This window comes from Solanum verrucosum, unplaced genomic scaffold (genome assembly GCF_900185275.1).
Source record: "Solanum verrucosum unplaced genomic scaffold, falcon-dt-bn FXZP01000060.1, whole genome shotgun sequence".
In the NCBI taxonomy this organism is placed as follows: Eukaryota; Viridiplantae; Streptophyta; class Magnoliopsida; order Solanales; family Solanaceae; genus Solanum; species Solanum verrucosum.
Window position 1 is genome coordinate 10497972 of NW_026020129.1, and position 20975 is coordinate 10518946.

The following is a 20975-nucleotide window of genomic DNA, read 5'->3' on the forward strand; positions in this document are numbered from 1 at the left end:
AACTTATGGACTTCTAAGATTACGTCTAAAAGTAAACTGAAAATCTTATTAGAAAATGATCTACAATTTTATTAGTCATAATAAGTGTTAGATGACAGTCTAACAAGCTACCCTACAATTACCTTACAAGTGACATGATCGTATAAATATTAGTCCGTACATAAAACTTAAACTCATTATATGCAGATATCATCTATTACTCTGTATTGCCACAGCAAAATCCAACTGTAATTCAACAACAAAGACAAACACTGAGAATTCTTAAGGCAACAAAGTTGAAACTCATAAAGGAACAATAAGTATTAATGCAAAGATATAGTTTTCAGTCTTACAATAACAGAACAAATGTCATGTATAATAAGCCTTGAGTAACTAGCATTGTACTGTACATTGAGTACTTAAAAACCTTGATGAATTGCTAGCAAAAACGACGTTTATTCTGAATCACATTCGCCCTCTGATGACTCTCCTTCCTTCAAAGAACTGAGAGATTCTTCAGGTAACTGGCTGCGGTACTGCTGCACCACCAACGCCGATGCTGTAGTCGAAAATTCTGGTGATGTCAGTAAGTTTCCCAATGATCCTAACTCAGGGCAGTCACTTTTTTTGTCCAATGCTACAACTACTTGTCCCTCAGGCATTCTGCCAACCAGAAACAGATTGCAACGATTGTACTCACGGATTGCTTCTATAGTCCCACGAGCATCTTTCACGAGCCTCTCCTCAAATTTGATCGATCCATCTATTGAAGATTTTTGTTTAACATCAGCAAGGAACTCTTCATCATCAGATCGAGCCTCGGGGTTAGTTTTGTCATTCATTTCTACCTTGACACTTGTCCCGGTAACCTCAGAGTCTACTATGAATCGAACCACAATCAAACTAATGCCAGGGTGTTCAGCAATACGTACACCATAAGCAAGTGCTTCACGATCATCATGGCCACCGAAGAACAAGGCAGTCACTGAGAAGTCAACGTTACTTGAGGATACATGAGAAGCTCCACCGAGACCACGATCTACTAATATCCCAACTGAACATGGTGCATGCTGAAGAACTCTTCTGTTCACATGCCTAAGTTCACCTCGGGTTGTTTCCAAATGACCATCGAGTCTCGGGTGCTTATGAAATGGGAGGATAATCATTGCAACCCTTTTTCTCTCAGCACTAGCGACTATGTCCTCGTGCATGCTGTTCATAGGAGAGATTGCAGTAGTTGGTCGAATAGACACCTTACTCAGATTTGAGAATGTATCGAAAGCTACAACAATTTGATTTGAGTCTTGCACCTGTTCTGTGTTCCAAAAGGGCAGTCCATTCTTTTTAGCCTTGTGGACCATCAGAATTGCAGAGGATCTTTCTGAAAGCTCCATGAGGTGCATTGCGTAGACACGAAGCCCTTCCCTCTTCTCAATACCCCGAGAAACCTCAATGAGATTGAGCATTGCAGGAATGTTCCTTGTGCTGTGGAAGCAGGCCAAGATTCGGAGCTGTTTACTCGGGTTTTTCCTCTGTATAGTTCTGTGTTTGTATGCTGTCACAGCCAGTTTTGCTGGTTTATATACTGATATCACTATAGGTGTTGTGATGAACGTCGTGAAGAGAGCCATCAACACCATGATGGCAAATGTTTGATCATTAAGTACCTGCAAAACCGAACATCAGTCAAAAATCAATGTTACACAACTATAAGTAGTAAATCGAAAATGAAGTGTAATCAAGCTGAACTTACTCCTCTATCTTTGCCAATGTTGAGAACAATGAGCTCCACCAAACCTTTAGTGTTCATCAAGAAACCGAGAGTTATAGCCTCTTGGATGGGCAATTTGCATAGTAGTGACACCACGATAGTGCCAACAATCTTCCCAAAACATGCCGTAACTATGACTAGAACAAGAAGACCCCATGATTGTGCCCCTTGAATGGTGGCTACGTTCGTTTTCAATCCACTAGACACAAAGTACAGAGGAAGGAATAGACCAGACACGAGATCCTCAACTTTTTCCACCAGAGCACCTGCGAAAGGCCCTTCCTTTGGGACGAGAACTCCGAGCACAAAAGCCCCAAACAATGCATGAATACCAATCATGTCAGTCACAAATGATGCAGCCAAAACAGCTGCAAGTGTAGCGCACACGTATTTTTCGTCCACTGGCTCACCCTCAGAACAACGTCTAGCCATCCATTTAAATATACGAGGAGCAATGAATATGCAGAGTAGCACGAAACCAGTTCCACACAAAAGGACCCATAACGAGATAACAGGAGAACGACCAACACCTGAGAGGGCGATAGCTAGAGCCAGTAGAATCCATGCAGCCACATCATTGACAGCTGCAGCAGACATCGCCATTTGGCCAACGTCCGTTGTTAAAAGCTTGAGTTCAGCCAGGATACGAGCCAAAACGGGGAAGGCAGTGATGGAAAGGGCTACTCCCATGAAGATCAGAAAAGGGCCTTGGTTAACTCCTTTAGAAACAGTTTCCCGGAGAACAAAGGATGTCCCAATTCCTAATGCAAAAGGAACACTGATTCCTGCAAGAGCAATGCTTAGAGCTTTCTTTCCAGTCCGACGAAGGGACTTTGGATCTAGCTCCAGTCCAACAAGGAAAAGAAAGAAGAGGAGTCCAAAATTGGCTAAGGTGTCTAGCACTGTAAGGCTCTTCGGTGGAAATATAGCGTGCAGATACTTCTGGTTGCGTCCTAGAGCAGATGGACCTAGTAGAACCCCTCCCTAACAAAGTAAAAAATCGGATCAAATTAATTTCTTGCACTAACAAGTAGTACCAATCAACATTATAAATCATGTTCTTATGGTGCCATAACACAATTGTGGTTCAAACATTCATCCATGATATCACAACTCATTAATATACGAAAACTCAACCAATATAAATGGTTTAGACTCATAACTAGTGGCATGTATCCAAAAAAGTTCATCTCTAATACATTCCTCGTAAAATTCTAAACAAGTCCTTTGCATTTCCACAGTGTAACACAAGTGAAGAAGCCACGACAAAATACTAAAGATAGCATGACAAAGCGTTCTGAAAACAGGAACAATAACAACAACATAATAATACTATAATCGAAGTACAAGTAACGGAAATAGTTAAGTCCTTTGCGTTAATGGCAAATTACCAAGGGACCATGTGTTTTGAGTTAATATCTAACAAAAGTAACAAGAATACTGAACTTTCAAGATAACAATATAAATAAGCTTTATCAAAAGATAAGCAACATAAATATATATAATACCAATCGTTTTTTCCAACAATGTTTCCTAAAAGAGTGCAACTATATGCTTATTGGAGAAAATTGTAAAACATAAAGTCACAAATGTATATAACTCAGAAAAATCTGAAAACACCAACACATGGGATAACTTAGTGAAAATTAGAGTAAAACTTAAGGAAAAACTAGAGTTATCAAGTACTTATGCTGGTGAGAGATAATAAGTATCTATATTTTCAACAAAATCCTAAATATATATATGTGTATGAGTATCTGGTAAAATAATCGAGGTACATCCAACTATAAGTTTATTGGAGAAAATTGAAAAAGAGAGAAAAATAAAAATCAAGAAAAGAAATGAAACAATAAGTCTTGGTAGCAGAGTTACTCGGTATCTATTATACTAATGAGAGGTACTAGTAAGTATTCGAGTGGCAAATATAGTATATAGTCAACGAATTCAACTGAACCCATCATTTTTAACACAAGAGGAGTAGCCAAAAATTATTACTTATTTCTTAAATAAAATTGAACCTATAACTTTTAAGTGTTATAAATTCAATAGTAAAACATAAGATTGAACCCATCAAATTTAAATCCCAAGTCCGGTGCTATAGTCAAGACACACACAAGTTGATTTGAATACCACCAGTCTACACAAGCTAACCCGAACACCACAACAGCAACAACAACATACTCGGTGAAATTTCACAGAAGAAAGAAAGAATGGTAACAAATAACAACAAAATAATACGATAATCAAAACACAGAGAGATAGAATACTTACAACAATCTCAGCAATGACTCTAGGTTGTCTCAATGGCCTTAAAATATAAGCAAGAACTCTAGTAAGCACAAGCACTAAACATATTTGAACAATAGCCAATGGAAGTGCATAATCCAATGGATTATCCCCTTGAAATACTCCATTAGAGGTTGCTTTCATTGGTGATGGACACTTCATAGTTCCATTTGAAGCCATAATAAAACAACCCCACTTAATCAAAACTCAAAAAGATTCAATCTTTATCTTCAATTTCTGCAAATTTTCAAGAAAACAAAAAAACAGAGTCAGATGAGAAAAAAAAAGTCTTTTTTTTTGCCCTTATATAGACAGGATTAATGAAATTCAATGCTGATTTGGATTTCAGTCACTAAATTAGAGGGAAAGACTAATTTTTGCTAAAAAAAAAATTTATCTTCCTAAATTGAATTTTAAATATTTTTTTTTTGACTTTTTAGATCCCTAGCACAAACATATGTGCATGGAGAAACTTTATATTTTTATAGAATAGAGAGAGCGCCAGGTACATTTATTTATTTTTTTCTTTCCCGAGCAAGATATGTCTAATTAGTTTTGAATAACTTAAAAAAAAGAAGAAAAAGACATGCAATTTAAAAATAAATATATTACTATGTGATCATTTAAGTTTTATATTTAAACTAAATAAATAATATTTACATAGTGAAGAAGAATTGTTCACTTTTTCTTTTAAGTTTATATCCTTATTTAGATAAGTGAGTGTGAATAATACTACTATTAAATAGGTACTTATATTTAATTAAGGATAATTTACTAAAAATAAATCATTAGGGATGAGTGACTTTTTTAAGGAGTGTGTCCAATCTAAAATATCACATAATATTATACAAAAAAAAAAGTACTACTTAAGAGAGAAAAAAATATTAGGAACTTCAAAAATTATAAAACAATCAAGACTTAATAAGAATGGAACAAATTGAGTTAATTATAACCTATTTTTAAAAAAAAAAAATCAATTCAAATAACTTTCTAAACAAGTTGATTTAGTCATTTATTTATCAACCTAAATCATTTTAATCTGTTTAAATTTATATATAACCCGCTCATTTAATATTCCTACGTTTACGTGTTACATTAAAAACTTAATTTGGCTTGTAGTACATAATGTGAGCAGACCCAACCCCCACCCCCACCCCCAACAATCTAACAAATGCTACAAAAACCACCTTATTATACGTGTCTTCATTTTTTTCATGGTTATTCATTTTTCTCAAACCTTGCCACCTCAATCACCCTATACATTCCATCCTAATTATTTGCATCATCATGATTTTTTATTTTTTATTTTTTTTCATTTTATTGCCTACTAATTTGAATTCATGTCAAATAGACTCATTATAGAGTACAATGTTTAAAATTTAGACTCGAAACATATAAACAAACTCCAACAATTGTACGTATTATACCATCGCGATCAAAAAACAAAATTGAATTTTGAAATTGACTCTCTACGTATATGCATATGTTTATATGTATGAAAATAAAAATAAAAACGAGCGAGCGAGAGAAAGAGAGAGACCTGAATAATCTTGAATAATTTTCGAATATTCAACAAGGCTTGCACTATTGTTAGTATTTCTATGAGTTGAATATGTCCTTATTTTTTGGAAGATGATAGAGTGAGGGAAAAAAGAGGAAAGAAAAAAGAGAAATAATGGAACCAAACAAGAGAAGAGAAAAGAAGATTGGCTATTTATATGGTTATCTCCTCAGTATATTTTTATTTGTTTATTTTAAATTTTACACGCCTTTTAAAAAATAATAATTAATACGAATATTTTATCACAATATTTATATTAACTGATGAATAGTTTTAGATGTTAAAGAAATTATTTGAGAAATATGTTATGTAATTAATCTTAGGACAAAATAGGAATTATTATGTTTTAGATATATTAAAAATAGATATTTTTGACATAATGAACTAGTTAAAGTAAACCGATAGAATAGAATAAATAATACATATGGCTATTTATTTAAACTCAAAGTGTCACTAGGAAAAAAAATTCCCTCTACTTGAAGTATTTAGGAAAATTAATTATTTTAAGAGAATATATATGTTATGTAATTCACTAGATCAATTGATTTGGTAAGAAATTTTAAATCTGTCACTAAGTAAGAAAATAAATGAGTGTTAGAATAAGCTGGTAAGATATTATTATTATTATTATTATTATTATTATTATTATTATTATTATTATTATTATTATTTTAAAAAAGAAAAAGTTAAGATATTACCACAAATGTTTCTAGGAGATCAGATTATTTATATGAAATTAACCATGACAAGAGAGAATTTCGAAATGCATTAAAGTTTTTTTTTATATTGAAACGCAATAATAAAATTATCTCTACATGATCTATAAATTATATGAATTAGAGTCATGAAATCAGTTAATTTGTGTCATAATAGTAGGCACATATTACACTTTTTAAAATGCAACTCTTCAAACTAGACCTGGCGTGAACACGGAATGCTATTGAATTAAGATAAGTATAAAAAGAAAAGTTTTTTAATGGCTGGCAAATGTTAGAAAAAGAAGCAAGCTGCATGTTTTTGCCAGTCAATTTCAAGAGCACGTGCAGTACTTACTAGGCTATTGAATTATTCAAAAAAAAAAACTCAATAGGCTAAAAATTAAAGTTCACATTATGTCTGTGGACAGTAACAGATTAAATTAAATAATGTGATTGCCTTTAATTACCATTTCATTAACAATATTTTAACTGATTAGAAATGTAAATTAGAGCAACTTAATGTTTGATTAACATTCTGGATCCTATGTTATATATATCGCTGTGTTATTTTTATCGTCTCGTTAAATTATGAACTTTGATATGTTATTGGACTAAACACTGGTCTTCAAATGATAAATGATGTTATCTGGTTTTCTTTTATCAAGCTTTATGCGAGTTTTTGAAAAGACCTCACACCGTTATCGATACTATTAATAGTATTATTTATAATTTTATTTTTTTTTAGCTATTAGTATGAAATTTTATTCGAACATTCGAAATATAATTAGGGCAAGCATGAATTAGTACGTTATTTTCCATGGTCAAGCCTTCAACTAAAAGTATATATACATGTGATTTTCCAGAAGGAAAGTGGGATGAAATTAAAAGACATCTTTTTGTTCACAGTGTTCCCTAGACTTCAATTATTTAAATAAAAAGAATTGATATAGCTTAGGAATTCAATTTTCTTTTTTGCATATGATATTTTTTTCTTTTAAACAATAAGTGGTGCAATATGAAATATTATTAATTAACCCATGAAAATATGAACGTTTATTAACTCGATTTAGTTTGATCCGCATTACTCAGTTCACCTGAAAGTTAGTTGATATGTAATTAAATATCTTTAATAATAATATTTTATATGTATTATATATAACTATAATAAAAGTTAATTAATCTGTCCTATTTTTATCAAATATAAACTTGTAATTTCATGTTCATGTATCTTTATGCAACAAGTATGGGGTGATATATATTAAAATAAAGTGATTTATAGAGCAGGTAAATGGATAGGCTCGTGAGTTTTTTTAATTGTTTCTATTTTATTTGTTTCTCATCAATTGCATGTAGACTACAGTTTTAATTAATTAGTCATGTGACTGCAACCATAAATATATTACCTTTTGACTTTCCAGTTGTATTGAGTGCTGCTCAAATTTTGATCCACCAAGTTGTATTTATTAGTAATCAAACTATGGGAATTCATGTATTAAATTGTGTGTACTCGAGTCGAGTGTATTTCAATTATGGGAATTCATGTATTAAATTGTGTGTACTTGAGTAGAGTGTATTTCAAAAACAGTTTATTTATCTTCATAGTAATAAAATTTACTTAGTGCGTATATATATATATATTTTCATATCCCGCTTATAGGGAAAATTGTATAAAATAGCAAACTATTAATTCAAATTAAATGCTATAACCATAGTTTGATTTAATTATAACCCGTAGCAAACAGTTGTCATTCGTCTCTCTCCCTGAATTTCTCGCTCGCCAGTCTCTCCCTCGCCTCTCTCACTTTATACAAACACAAATGTATAAAATGTGTTTGTGTTTGTATAAAGCGAGAGAAAACTGTGTATACAAATATAAATACATATATTTTCGTCCTATACACTTAAAATTATACAAATACAAATCCTCTACCAAGTTTTATTTTGTCTTTCTCTCTTTCTCGCTTTATACAAACATAGATTATATAATTACAGTGTATAATTTGTGTTGTATAAAGCGAGAGAAAGAGAGAGATTTTGATATACAAATGTTTTACTTCGATTCAATTGTATACAAATTCAAATTTTATGCATATATACAAAGACATAAAATTGAATTGAGAGGTTGTCATTGATTTATACAAATGAGAAGTTGTCAGTGATTTATACAAATGAGAGGTTGCCAGCGATTTATACAAATGAGAGGCTGCCAGCGATTTATACAAAACTGATGCTCCCATAGCAAACATAAAGTTTGTTATGGAGCACAATTATACAAACTATAGATATAGCATACAAATATGTTTTTTATGTTTGTTAAACCTAAAATTTGTTCTATAATATATAGTAGGGAAAATTATATATAATAACAAACTATTAATTCAAATTAAATGTCATAATCACAGTTTGATTTAATTGTACCCTGTAGCAAACTGTTGTTGTTTCGCCTCTCTCCCTGGTGAATCTCGCTCGCGACTCTTGGCAGTCTCTCCCTCGCCTCTCTTGCTTTTATACAAACACAAATGTATAAAAATGTGTTTGTGTTTGTATAAAGCGAGAGAAAATTGTATATAAACATATATTTTCGTTCCCCTCTCCCAGAACTCGCTCGCCACTCTCACTCGCCTCTCACTTTATACAATACAAATGTATACATTGCGTTTGTGTTTGTATAAAGTGAGATAAATTTGTATATACAACTACAAATACATATATTTTCGTCCTATACACTTATGATTATACAAATACAGATCTCCCCCTACCCAGTTTTCTTTTGTCTTTCTCTCTTTTCTCGCTTTTATACAAACACAAATTATACAATTGATTCTTTTGTATATGTATACCGAAACAGATTATACAATTGCTTCTTTTGTATATATGTATGAGAAATTGCTTCTTTTGTATTTATGTATAGCGAAATATACATATGATTATGCAAACTATAGCTATAGCATACAAATATGATTTTTGTATTTGCTATATATGAAAGTTGTTCTATATAGTATTACTAAAGAAACGGGCCTTACTCTTTAAGTTTTGTTCATTTCTTTATTTCTCGAGTTTTTTTCTAAACGATATTTATTTTTTGAAAAGTCTAATTTTATTGAATAATTCTTTGAAAATATCTTATATAAAGTGTAATTAGGAAACTATAACACTATGTAGAGGTAAAATCATAAAATTGCACTTTTTTTTCTTTAAATAGATTGGTTTATATTTTTTGTTATTTAACAATCGAACTTATGTTTAATGGGGCATAAGTTCTTTAGAAACAAAAGTCACATTCATGCATAACTTATGAAATATTATGATACAAATATATATTTAACGAAAAAGTTATTTGTTACGATGAAATAGGGTCAAAAGTGCAAATGACCCCTATATGTTGCTTGGCCCAAAGTTCTATTGGGTCCAATTAACTCTATCAATTAGGCCCATTTTCGAAATTTTATTAAAACTATTGTTTCTTTTAGAAGAAAGAAAAAACAATAAAAGTTTATACTTCATCTCTTTTAATTTGCTTGTTTGATCTTGATTTGGAAAAAGTTTAGTAAAATAATGTTAAACAATATATATATATATATATATATATATATATATATATATATATAAATTCTTGATATAATAAAAATTGATATGTAAAAATAAAAATTCATTTTTCAGATACTGAACACGTAAAAGTAAACGAAGAGCGTATTATTTATTCTTCTTTTCCCCTTTTAGGTGGTATAAAGTAATTGGTTACACATGTTGAAACCATAAAATATTAAAGTTGAGCCATCAATAGTGGCTCTCCAATTTTCTCCATTAATTCTACTAAAATACTAACATCTTTTTTTTTTTTTCCTTTTTTTTTGTCTGCATTTTATTTCTACCGTTGCTTTTGGTCTATACTATTCTAATTATTTTTATTTTTTATGTATTAATGCACCTAACAAAAAAAGCAAAAGCAAAGTACCTTAAATGAATAATATTATTCATCTAACCACCCCATTGAATTAATAATAAAACAATAAATACTAATAATAATAGTAGTAGTAATTAACGGTGTTATTAACTTATTTCCTTCGCACAATCACCAAAGATTTAATACTTTTTTAATTAGTTTAAAGTTAATTAAAAATCCTTCTTAAAGCAAATTAATAAATAAGAAAATAGTTGGGTTGACACGTCTATTTGTGCTATTGCTATTTTCATGGATGTGGAGAGTAGATTCCAACTTTCTTCTTTTGGAACACAAAAAAATTATATTGGAGAAGAATAATAAAATATATCGTTAAAAGTCCTTCACGCAATAAAATATCAAATAGTACAAAGTCTAGACCGTTAATTATTATGCCTTGATTGATAATCTAATACTAAGAATGCCCCAAACATTATTTTGGAGCAAACTAAATTTGATTTGTTACTAAAAAATGTTTTTATACTAATTAGGGATTGTTTGTTAGAGTATTCTAGTATACGTACTATATTGCTATATAAAATATAGACATGTAAGTTTGAAAGATTTAATTAGGATTCATAATTTTCCTTAATAAGGGTTGTTTAATTAAATCTGGTCACATCAAATCGTTTTGTTATAAAAATTTCTAAATTCAGCCATATAACAAATCAAAAAAATATGAACCACTGAATTTTGTATTTACCAAATAACATCATTCATTCAATTATATGCTCATTTTGTTCCAAAATAAGCGTTATATTAGTAAAAAAATTTATCTTATGATAACTATTTTCATAAAAATTCAAGATTAAAAAGGGTAGCACTCCTATGTTTTTTGTCTCATTAATTAAATAGGATAGTTTAATATTAATTTTTTAATGAACGTAATTTTTGTTAAGATGATACTGAATATTTTGAGATGGAGTGAGTATTAAGCTACTATTCTACTTTTCAGCTTAGCCTTTCATTATACTAATTACTAAGGAGTTGTAATGTTTTTTAATTTTTTTTTCTCAAGTCTTTTGAGAGATTATTGGATCCATTATTATAGTAGAAAAAATTAACAAAGGCAATAATGTCAGCACTACTGTTGCTTTAGTAGTAATTAAATTGAAATTATGATGTATTTTAAATATATATATATATATATATATTCGACAATCATATATGTATTTTATAATATGAATTTCTAAGAATTGAAAGAATTGGATTATGATTTGTATTTTAATTTATTTTAACTCTAATAACTTTTGAACAAGTCAATAACTTTTCATTTACTTACTCATACTCATTTTGATCCACTTAAATCTGGTCCAACACATCTATTTTAGACATCAATAATGTATGTGTGGAAAAGTCGAACTTTTGGCGGTTGTTATAGTTTTATAGTAATTTGTTATGGGTCAAAATAATTATGCCAAAGAAAAAAACATTGTTATAGTAGACATTTCAACAACAAAAACTACATTTGAAACGTAATTATTAATGATATTAAAAATGTCAAAAGTCATAAATCTTTATCATCTTGTATTATACAAAATCAATCTAACATTCACCAATGAACAACTAAATCAATTAGATTGATTTGCTACAATATTGACTTTAATTTGTTCCTTTAATTTCATTTCTCCCTTTGAGAAAAAAACATAAAATATATTCAGTATAATCTCATAAGTAGGATATGGGAAGGACAATGTATCGTACGTAGACCTTATCTCTACAAGGTAGAGAGACTGTTTTCAATAGACCTCCGACTCAAGTAAAAACAATACAAAATAGTTTGGAAAAAAGAAACAATGGATGTAAAGAACCGAGACAAAATGCTAAAGAAAACATGACATACGTACATACTAAAAATGGAATATTCACTACTACAAAATAATACAATAATCGAATTGCACGGTAGAAACATTGCAGAAATGGAATAACAAGAAACTCATCACAGTAGAATATTCTACGACTACTAGTATGAATGACTAAGCGAGAGACAACCCTCTACAAGATAGTGGTTTGACAAAAAAAAATTTACTATAAGATTGGACACATGATTGTTAATAAGTAAATGTACCTTTCTATGATGATGAAGACACTTTAAAGACCAAAAGTTAGTTTTCTTGCATTATTTTCCAGTAATGTCATATAGTGGAACAAGCAACAAGAATCTTCCTTGGTGACTAATGACATAATTATAGCCATTTTACAATTTTATATTTTGAATTATCTGCTCCATACACTTGCTAAACTTCACTCCATGAGAAAATGTTGAATATGTACTGTAAAACTCGAGTCCAACTATTATATTGATTACATCAAACATAACTTTAGACACACTAAAACATAAAAGTAAATGGAAAGATGCTAATCTAGAATACACATAATTGAGATACATTAATGACAATATATACATGGAATTAGTAATATTCTGCAGCTATTACAATTTACATGATAAAACTAGTGCAGAAGGGAATGCCAAACTATATATTCTTAACAACTTTCCTTATTTGGCAATTCCCTCTAATCTAATATGATTATTATTTTTATGCAATGTATAGTACTTGTGAAAACTACGAACAATTTAACTATTTTAGTTAGATTCATTTCCATCTGATGTCTCACCATCCTCCAACGAATTCAACGCGTCTTGTGATAACTGGCTGCGATACTGCTGCACCACCAGAAGAGAGGCTGTTGTTGAGATATCAGACGATGTTAACAAGTTTCCGATAGGTCCTAATTCTGGACATTCACTGTTTTTGTTCAAAGATGCAACAACTTGTCCTTCAGGCATTCTGCCAACAAGGAATAGATTGCACTTGTTATATGATTTTGTTGCTTCAATAAGTTCTGTAGCATCCTTAACTGTCCTCTCTTCATACTTGATTGATCCATCCGTTGAGATACTCTCTTTCAACCTGGAAATAACAACTTCGTCTTCAGGTTGAACCTCAGGACTGGAGTTCTGGCTCATCTTTAGCTTGACACTGCCCCCAGCAAGCGCAGGGTCAACAGCAAAACGCACCACAACTAGTGTAATACCAGGGTGCTCAGCCATGCGGATACCATAAGCAAGTGCTTCACGGTCATCATGGCCTCCAAAGAACAAGATAGTTATTGTAAAGTTAACATTGCTAGCTGGTACATGAGATGCTCCACCGAGACCTCTGTCTACTAATATGCCAACTGAACATGGTGCTTGCTGAAGAACTTTGCGGTTCACATGCCTTAGATCAGTTCTGGTGGTTTCAAAGTGTCCATCAAGTCGCTGGTGCTTGTGGAATGGGAGGATTATCATGGCAACCCTCTTGTTCTCGGCACTAGTGATTATGTCCTCGTGCATGCTGTTCATCGGAGAGATTGCTGTTGTTGGTCGAATGGATACTTTGCTAAGGTGCTCAAATGTCTCAAAAGCAACTACTACTTGGTTAGAATCCGAAACCTCCCCTTTATTCCAGAAGGGCAACCCATTCCTTTTAACCTTGTGTACCATCAAGATTGCTGATGACCTTTCAGAAAGCTCCATAAGGTGCATGGCATAGACACGAAGTCCTTCCTTTTTAGCAGTTCCACGAGAAACTTCAATGAGATTGATCAGTGTGGGAATGTTTCTTGTGCTGTAGAAACAGGACAAGATTCGGACTTGTTTGCTCGTGTCTTTCCTCTCTATGGTTCTATGCTTGTATTTAGTCACAGCTAGTTTAGCTGGCCTGTATATTGATATCACAATAGGAGTTGTGATGAATGTTGTGAAGAGAGCCATCAACACCATGATGGCAAATGTTTGATCATTCAGTACCTGCAAAATGATCAGTCAAAACCACGTAAGCTTAGAATTAAATAAACTCGAGAATCAACAAATTAGAAGTGAAAGTAAAGATACCCCTCTGTCTTTGCCAATATTGAGAACAATGAGCTCGACTAATCCTTTAGTGTTCATCAAGAAGCCAAGAGTCAGAGCCTCTTGTACAGGCATCTTGCAGAGGAGTGAGACCACAATCGTGCCAACAATCTTCCCAAAGCATGATGTAAATATAACAAGAGCAAGAAGACCCCATGATTGAGCCCCCTGAATAGTGGCGACATTTGTTTTCAGTCCACTGGAGACAAAGTAGAGTGGAAGGAATAAACCGGATACAAGGTCCTCAACTTTTTCCACTAGTGCGCCTGCGAATGGTCCTTCCTTTGGTACAAGAACTCCAAGCACAAACGCCCCAAATAGGGCATGAATACCAATACTATCAGTGACAAATCCTGCAGCCAAAACTGCTGCCAATGTACCACACACATATATCTCATCTACATGCTCCCCATCCGAACAACGTTTAGCCATCCAGGTGAATATAGGAGGCCCAATGAGTATGCAGAGTAGAACAAAACCAGCCCCGGACAAAAGGACCCAAAGCGAAATAAAGGGTGAACTACCATTACCTGAGAGGGCAATGGCAAGAGCAAGTAAAATCCATGCAGCCACATCATTGACTGCTGCAGCAGACATGGCCATTCGACCAACATCTGTTGTTAAAAGTTTCAGTTCAGCTAGAATACGAGCCAATACAGGAAAGGCAGTGATAGAGAGGGCCACTCCCATAAACACCAAAAAAGGGCCTTGATTAACCCCTTGTGATATAGTTGCTCTCAGAGCAAAGGATGTTCCTATTCCTAATACAAAGGGGACACTGATTCCAGCAATGGCAATACATAGAGCTTTCTTTCCAGTCCGACGGAGAGACTTTGGATCCAACTCCAGCCCAACCAGGAAAAGAAAGAAAAGGAGGCCAAAGTTGGCTAAAGTATCCAACACTGTCAGGCTCTTTGGTGGAAATATTGTGTGCAGATACTTCTCACTGCGGCCTAGAGCAGATGGACCTAGTAAAATTCCTCCCTGCCAAAACAAAAATCCAATGTCACCTCTTTCTCGCGCCAGGGCTAAGTTATTCGTAGGTGTTTCTATGGAGCAATAAATCATGTGAGCAGAAATATGCAAAAGAAATCGGATTTACAACCACTAACTATTCAGAGCTACCTTCAACCACCAACTGTTCAGAGCACAACAAATTGAATTACTAATTTAGACTTAAAGTACCAAACTTAACATAAATCATTCTATTCAAAAGTGTTTCTATGCACATAGAGCCAAATGTAATTGAGTTCATTAAAGTAATAAAGAAAGAAAGCCAAAAGCAAGAAACACTCACAATAATCTCAGCAACGACACGCGGTTGTCTCAATGGACGGAGAAGATAGGCAAGGACTCGGGTGAGTACAAGTACTAAACATATCTGCACAATGGCAAGAGGAAGTGCATAATCTAATGGATCATCCCCTTGGAATACACCATTAGAGGTAGCCTTCATGGGCTTTGGACAAGTCAGGGGTGCTGCAGGTGTAGCCATGCTGGCCTTAGTCCTTATATAAAACAACTCCAAATCAACAAGAAACAGCCAAAACCTTCAAAACCTGCATTTCATGATCATGTCCAAAACCAATCAGACTATGTAGAATTACTTTATACAGAACATATCCGTGTGATAAACAAATTATAAGTAAGAACTCTAAATTATAATCCATTAAGGCCATAGATTTACAAAATATTCCATGTGACAAAGTAACTCTAATTATCCCAGTGCTCGCACATAGTACACTCTATCCTCTCCAGACCTCAACACCAGGAGCACGTACTTCAAATGCAATAGAAATCAATACTTAAAAAAAGGGTTGGTGAAACATATTACTAATATTATTTTATGTCCCACACAACTATGATACTTGACAAAAGAACATATACTAACATCAAAAATCCTTCTCTTTACAGGGGACCCAAAGCATCAAGCTAAAGTACAAATTTTAAATAAACAACTTTTAGAAGAACCACACATTGTGGTGTCACATAATGCTTAAAAAAGGAACAAAGAAACAATGACATCTATTTAAGGAATCTGGAAACTCTTTAAAAAGTTGTTTTCTCACGTTAAAAAGATGAACACTGCTACTAATATATACAACAAACTTTCCTAACACTAAATTTTCGTCATGTCGTAATAGTGTGACAGCAACAAGGATGAACTTTTTAGTGTAAAATGAAATCATTGGTCAACTAGTAATAGAAAATAAAACAATGCAACTTCTCATTTGTTCGGGCCTTGGTGGACAGAGTTAAAACACGTACCCTATGGAACTAGTCAAGCCGCTAACACCCCATGCAACTTTTGTTCAAATCCATAACAAATTAATGCTAGCAAAAACCATATGAGAAAGAAACAAAACTCCATAAATGAACCACCTAGATCACCATGAAAACTCATTTGACATGTAGCCAAATGCTGATATCACAAAAACTACACTAAAAAGTCCCAAAAAACTTTACAACAAAACAGTAAAATAATGGCTCGCTAGATAGCAGAGCATACCACCCTCCCTCCCATAAATCACTAGTATGTTTATAGTCGCTACAGTTGTCATAGTCAACAAAAAATTTTAAAAAAAACATTTCCAAAAACTGCACAACTGCAGTCTAAAACGTGTTATTTTCTTCTATTTCCACGAAACTCTGCCAACTTTCTCATTTAATATTTTTTTTAAATTACACAAAATATCCAAAAATCACCACCAACCACCCTACTACAATTCTTCCACAAATCGAATAAACCAAAAAAAAAAAAAAGGCTTGAAGTTGACAGATTCAATTTACACAAAAGATTTAGAAAATAATCGTGAGTCAGAATTTCCACTAAGAGTTTCATAATATTAAAGAACTAAACACACACAAAAAAAAAAAAAAGGCAAAACAAATAGGATTTAACGTCTATTTTAATCATGTATAAGTAGTATAATTTTCCGCACTCAAGATACCATAATATCATAATGCCAATTTTTTCGTCTCTGACATTTCATCAGTCAACATGCACTCAATATTCGCACAATCTCAAACAAGTCAAAATCCACCTTATTCATTCAGACTTATTCAGACCCATTTCGTTATTCCCTCATATTTTTCCAAATAAGTGGGGAAAAAATGGTTTATGCATACCTAAATTTTCAAGAGAAATGGCGCACACATAGAGAGAATCTGAATCTTGAAAACTTGGAGAAGTTTATAATAATAAGATAAAATAAAAAAAGTGGGATAAAAGAAATAGTTATAGAGAGAAAAAATGGTGTTCAACTGAATCAATTTTTTCTCTGAAAATTTTGTTACGAAAGAAGAAGAGATTTATATGTGAAATATTTTTGGAAAATGTGAAGAAGATACAGAAAAATCGGGAGACGAACGAAACAGAAAAATATAAAAAAAATTAACAGTTCCAAAGAGTGAGGAAAAAGGGCAACGAGAGAAAGAGAAAGAGAAGAGGCCCATACATGGAGTTTTCGGTTCTCCGTATTTGTAGAGTTGAAATAATTATTTTTGTTCCGGTTATACCCTTGGGTGGTTTGGCTATTTACACGAACAAAAGAATATTTCCCAAAAAAATGGGGTTCTTTTAGGTTGGTGTTTGGTCATAGATTTTTCTATATTTTTTTACTTTTGTGGAATTTATTGGAGTTTTAGTTGAAGATGGAACTATATTTGACTACACTTTTTTCTAATAATACCTATTTTTGTTTTGATTTGCGTGTTTTTTTTTAAATTTTGAGATTTAAATAAATATTTCCTCCGTTTCAAAAAGAATGACCTAGTTTAACTTGATACGGAGTTTAAGAAAATAAAGAAGACTTTTGAATCTTGTGATCCTAAATTAAAGTTATGTCAAATGTACAAAATTACCATTTAATCTTGTGGCATTAAACATGTCACGTGTAAAACTGAAATTAAAATGTTACCAACAAAGGAAAGAGGTAATTCTTTTTTAAACGGACTAAAAAGGAAATAAGATTATTCTTTTTAAAAAATTTATCGTAATTTATTTTTCATATATCTTTTAAAATGTCAATTAATTTGATATTTGCATTACGTAGGACTCATTATTCCCTATTTCAAAAGGTTGAATCAAAATTGTCGATCACGTTCAAATTTCTCTGCTTGAATATATAGATTTTATATTGTGATGCTATGTATATATCTTGCACGTTATTTCATGTAGATAATGTCTCCAAATCTTAAGAGTAAATACAACTATCATTGGGCTTTCAATTTTCTTTTTATTATCGTCATCCTTTTTTAAGTGTTTGACAATTATATTGGAGTTGCAAGTGATCATTTTCTAAACTCCATTTGTTGCACATGAAAGCTAAGTCAATTAGAACTTTGCATTATTAGAGGATCTTCAATTAATTAATGTAATAATGCTAGTGAGACATAATTTAATATTTTTTCTGTCTCATTCGTCACGTAGTATTCTTTTAGAGTTAAACTATATATTTTTATTATATTTTAAGATATATTAGTAATGATCATATTAAGAAGAGTTGCAACTTATAGTAAACTTTCGAAAAATAAAATATAACAAGTATTTTGACATTAACCTTTTGGCACCGCAAATTATTGTCTACTTAGCCTTGTATATGTTAGAGATAAAGTTTAATTGCTATAAATTAAGATAGTAATCTCTATTAGTTAGCATAAAAATAAGTTTTGTTAGCTATATTTATGACACATGGTTAAGTGGTGTTAGCTAGATAATCTCCTTATTCTTCTGTAGTTTGTTGTAAATAAATATGTATTTATTCCTATACATAACAATAAATCGATAAGTATATAACACAACTTAATAGATTATGGTAAAAATTAACATGTTTTATTGTATAGTGTTCTAATTGAACACGACTTGTAGTATTCTAATTAAAATTAAATATGTTTATAGAGTCCTATAAAATATCGATATCTATGATCCCATCTAAATTACACAGTTACTCTCTAAAAGTTGACGAATTTATTTATTTTATTTTCCCTCTACGGCACCTTAACTCTCTCTTTACTACTATTAAATAAAACTATAATAAAATAATTATTTTACATTGATAATGTTTATAAAGAAATGATATTCGTGATTTGCAGTCAGTGAACACGTGTAATCGATAGCTTAATGAGTACTTTGCTCCATTTCATAAAATATCGACTAAATTCAAATCATGCACAACATGTTATTAGGAGGTGATATTCTCAATATAATTTTATTTATATTCACTATTTAAATTTGATGTTTCTAATTAAGGATGAAGCAGCTTCATCATTGTACTACAATCCACGTTGATTATATCATATTAATTGACTCATGTTGATTTGAACATCCTTTTAAAAAAATAATTAATCAGAAGTGTTTTTATTAAATTAATTTTATTGATAGTGTTTTGAAACTCTAAATTTAGCTATACTTATGTAGTTATTTAATACTAAAAATAATATGAAAAGAAACTCTCTCAAGTAACTTGCTAAAATGAACAAATAGAATGAAATGTATATTTTTAATATATAGAGCAAGTAAAATAAAACGAAATGGAGTAGTAGCAAGTATTTTTTCTGTCACAAGTCATCACATGTTGCACATTAATTAATATTTGTCCTTAATTTGGATGCATTATTGCCATACATTTAATTAATTAATTGAATAATAGATAAAGAAGAACTAGCAAGTATACTACATAATAACACTTCGTATATATTTTTCAAATATCTAAAAATAAATAAATATTTCATGTTGGTGATAATTATGTTATATCAATTAGAGGCGAATTCAGAATTTAATTTTTCGTTATACTTAAGATTTTGTGAGTTCAAATCTAATATTTGTTTCAATTATGATATGTGTTCACACATGTACTTATGTTTAATTCACGTCAAATATATTAGATTCAGATTAATCGATTAACAACGAGTTATATTCGTCGTAGTTTTTACTATAATTTTACGCATATATTCGATTATAGTAAGTTCATAAGGACATCAATAACCTTTAACTATACTGATAAAATTCTGTCTTTTTCATCAATATTGTTTTGATACACTTTACATGTATGGAAATATTTTTTTGTTGTAGTAAGTTACAGGTCCAAGTCAAAATGTGAAAGCAATCACCTAATGATTTTAGGGGACATGTGTATTTTTGCTCATATTTTATGTTAGTTTTTTAATTTATGTCCTCGTAATAAATATGATGTTTTCACTAGATATAAAAGAAATAGAGGAAGAAGAAGAAAAAATCGAGCTTGAATGAAATTGAACAAGATTGAACGAACGAATACAATTTATATTCTCATATCGTTATATTTTACAAGTCATACTAGGGGTCATGTACATTTTCGCTCATATTTTATGTTAGTTCTTTAATTTATGTTCTCGTGATAAATGATTTTTTTTACTAGATATAAATTTATATTCTCATATCGTTATATTTCACAAGTCACACTCAAGTATCAAAGAACTTTAGTTGACATAAATTTGATTTCTATAGAACAAAAATTTAAAACCAACTATTTAAACAACAAAACGTACAATTTTATGTTATTAACCAAGTATACACATTTTCGGTATATATTTAATTTAATAGGGGGCCAATACTAAAAAAATCATTATTTTTTCATTGAAAAATGTTTAATAAGTTATTTTCATAAATATTTTGAGTGAATTTGTGAAAAAAAATATAATTTCAGTGAAAAATTATTTTTCCTCCATGCGTTTTTTCAATGATTTGATTCAATAAGAAAATCATATTTTATAGCACAATTTTTTTCATTTATTCACGATGACAAAACTTTTGTCTGTAATATACATTTATAGTACAATAGTAATATCTTTGTAACAGATATAAT

The 20975-nt window shown here is 31.3% G+C and overlaps 2 protein-coding genes across 2 annotated transcripts; both read right to left on the reverse strand.

Annotated features, from left to right (window-relative positions):
- Window positions 1-275: 275 nt before the first annotated feature.
- Window positions 276-5645, reverse strand: LOC125826268 (cation/H(+) antiporter 18-like). The gene is made up of 4 exons (XM_049505589.1): window positions 5588-5645; window positions 4022-4274; window positions 1733-2734; window positions 276-1646 (listed from the first exon to the last, which is right to left on the reverse strand). Exons 2-4 carry the CDS (start codon window positions 4214-4216, stop codon window positions 435-437), a joined length of 2409 nt encoding a protein of 802 aa, XP_049361546.1. The 5' UTR covers window positions 4217-4274; window positions 5588-5645; the 3' UTR covers window positions 276-434.
- A 7028-nt stretch (window positions 5646-12673) lies between these two features.
- LOC125826267 (cation/H(+) antiporter 18-like) lies at window positions 12674-17279 on the reverse strand. Its single transcript, XM_049505588.1, has 4 exons — window positions 17260-17279; window positions 15428-15689; window positions 14113-15114; window positions 12674-14028 (listed from the first exon to the last, which is right to left on the reverse strand). Exons 2-4 carry the CDS (start codon window positions 15623-15625, stop codon window positions 12820-12822), a joined length of 2409 nt encoding a protein of 802 aa, XP_049361545.1. The 5' UTR covers window positions 15626-15689; window positions 17260-17279; the 3' UTR covers window positions 12674-12819.
- Window positions 17280-20975: the final 3696 nt, after the last annotated feature.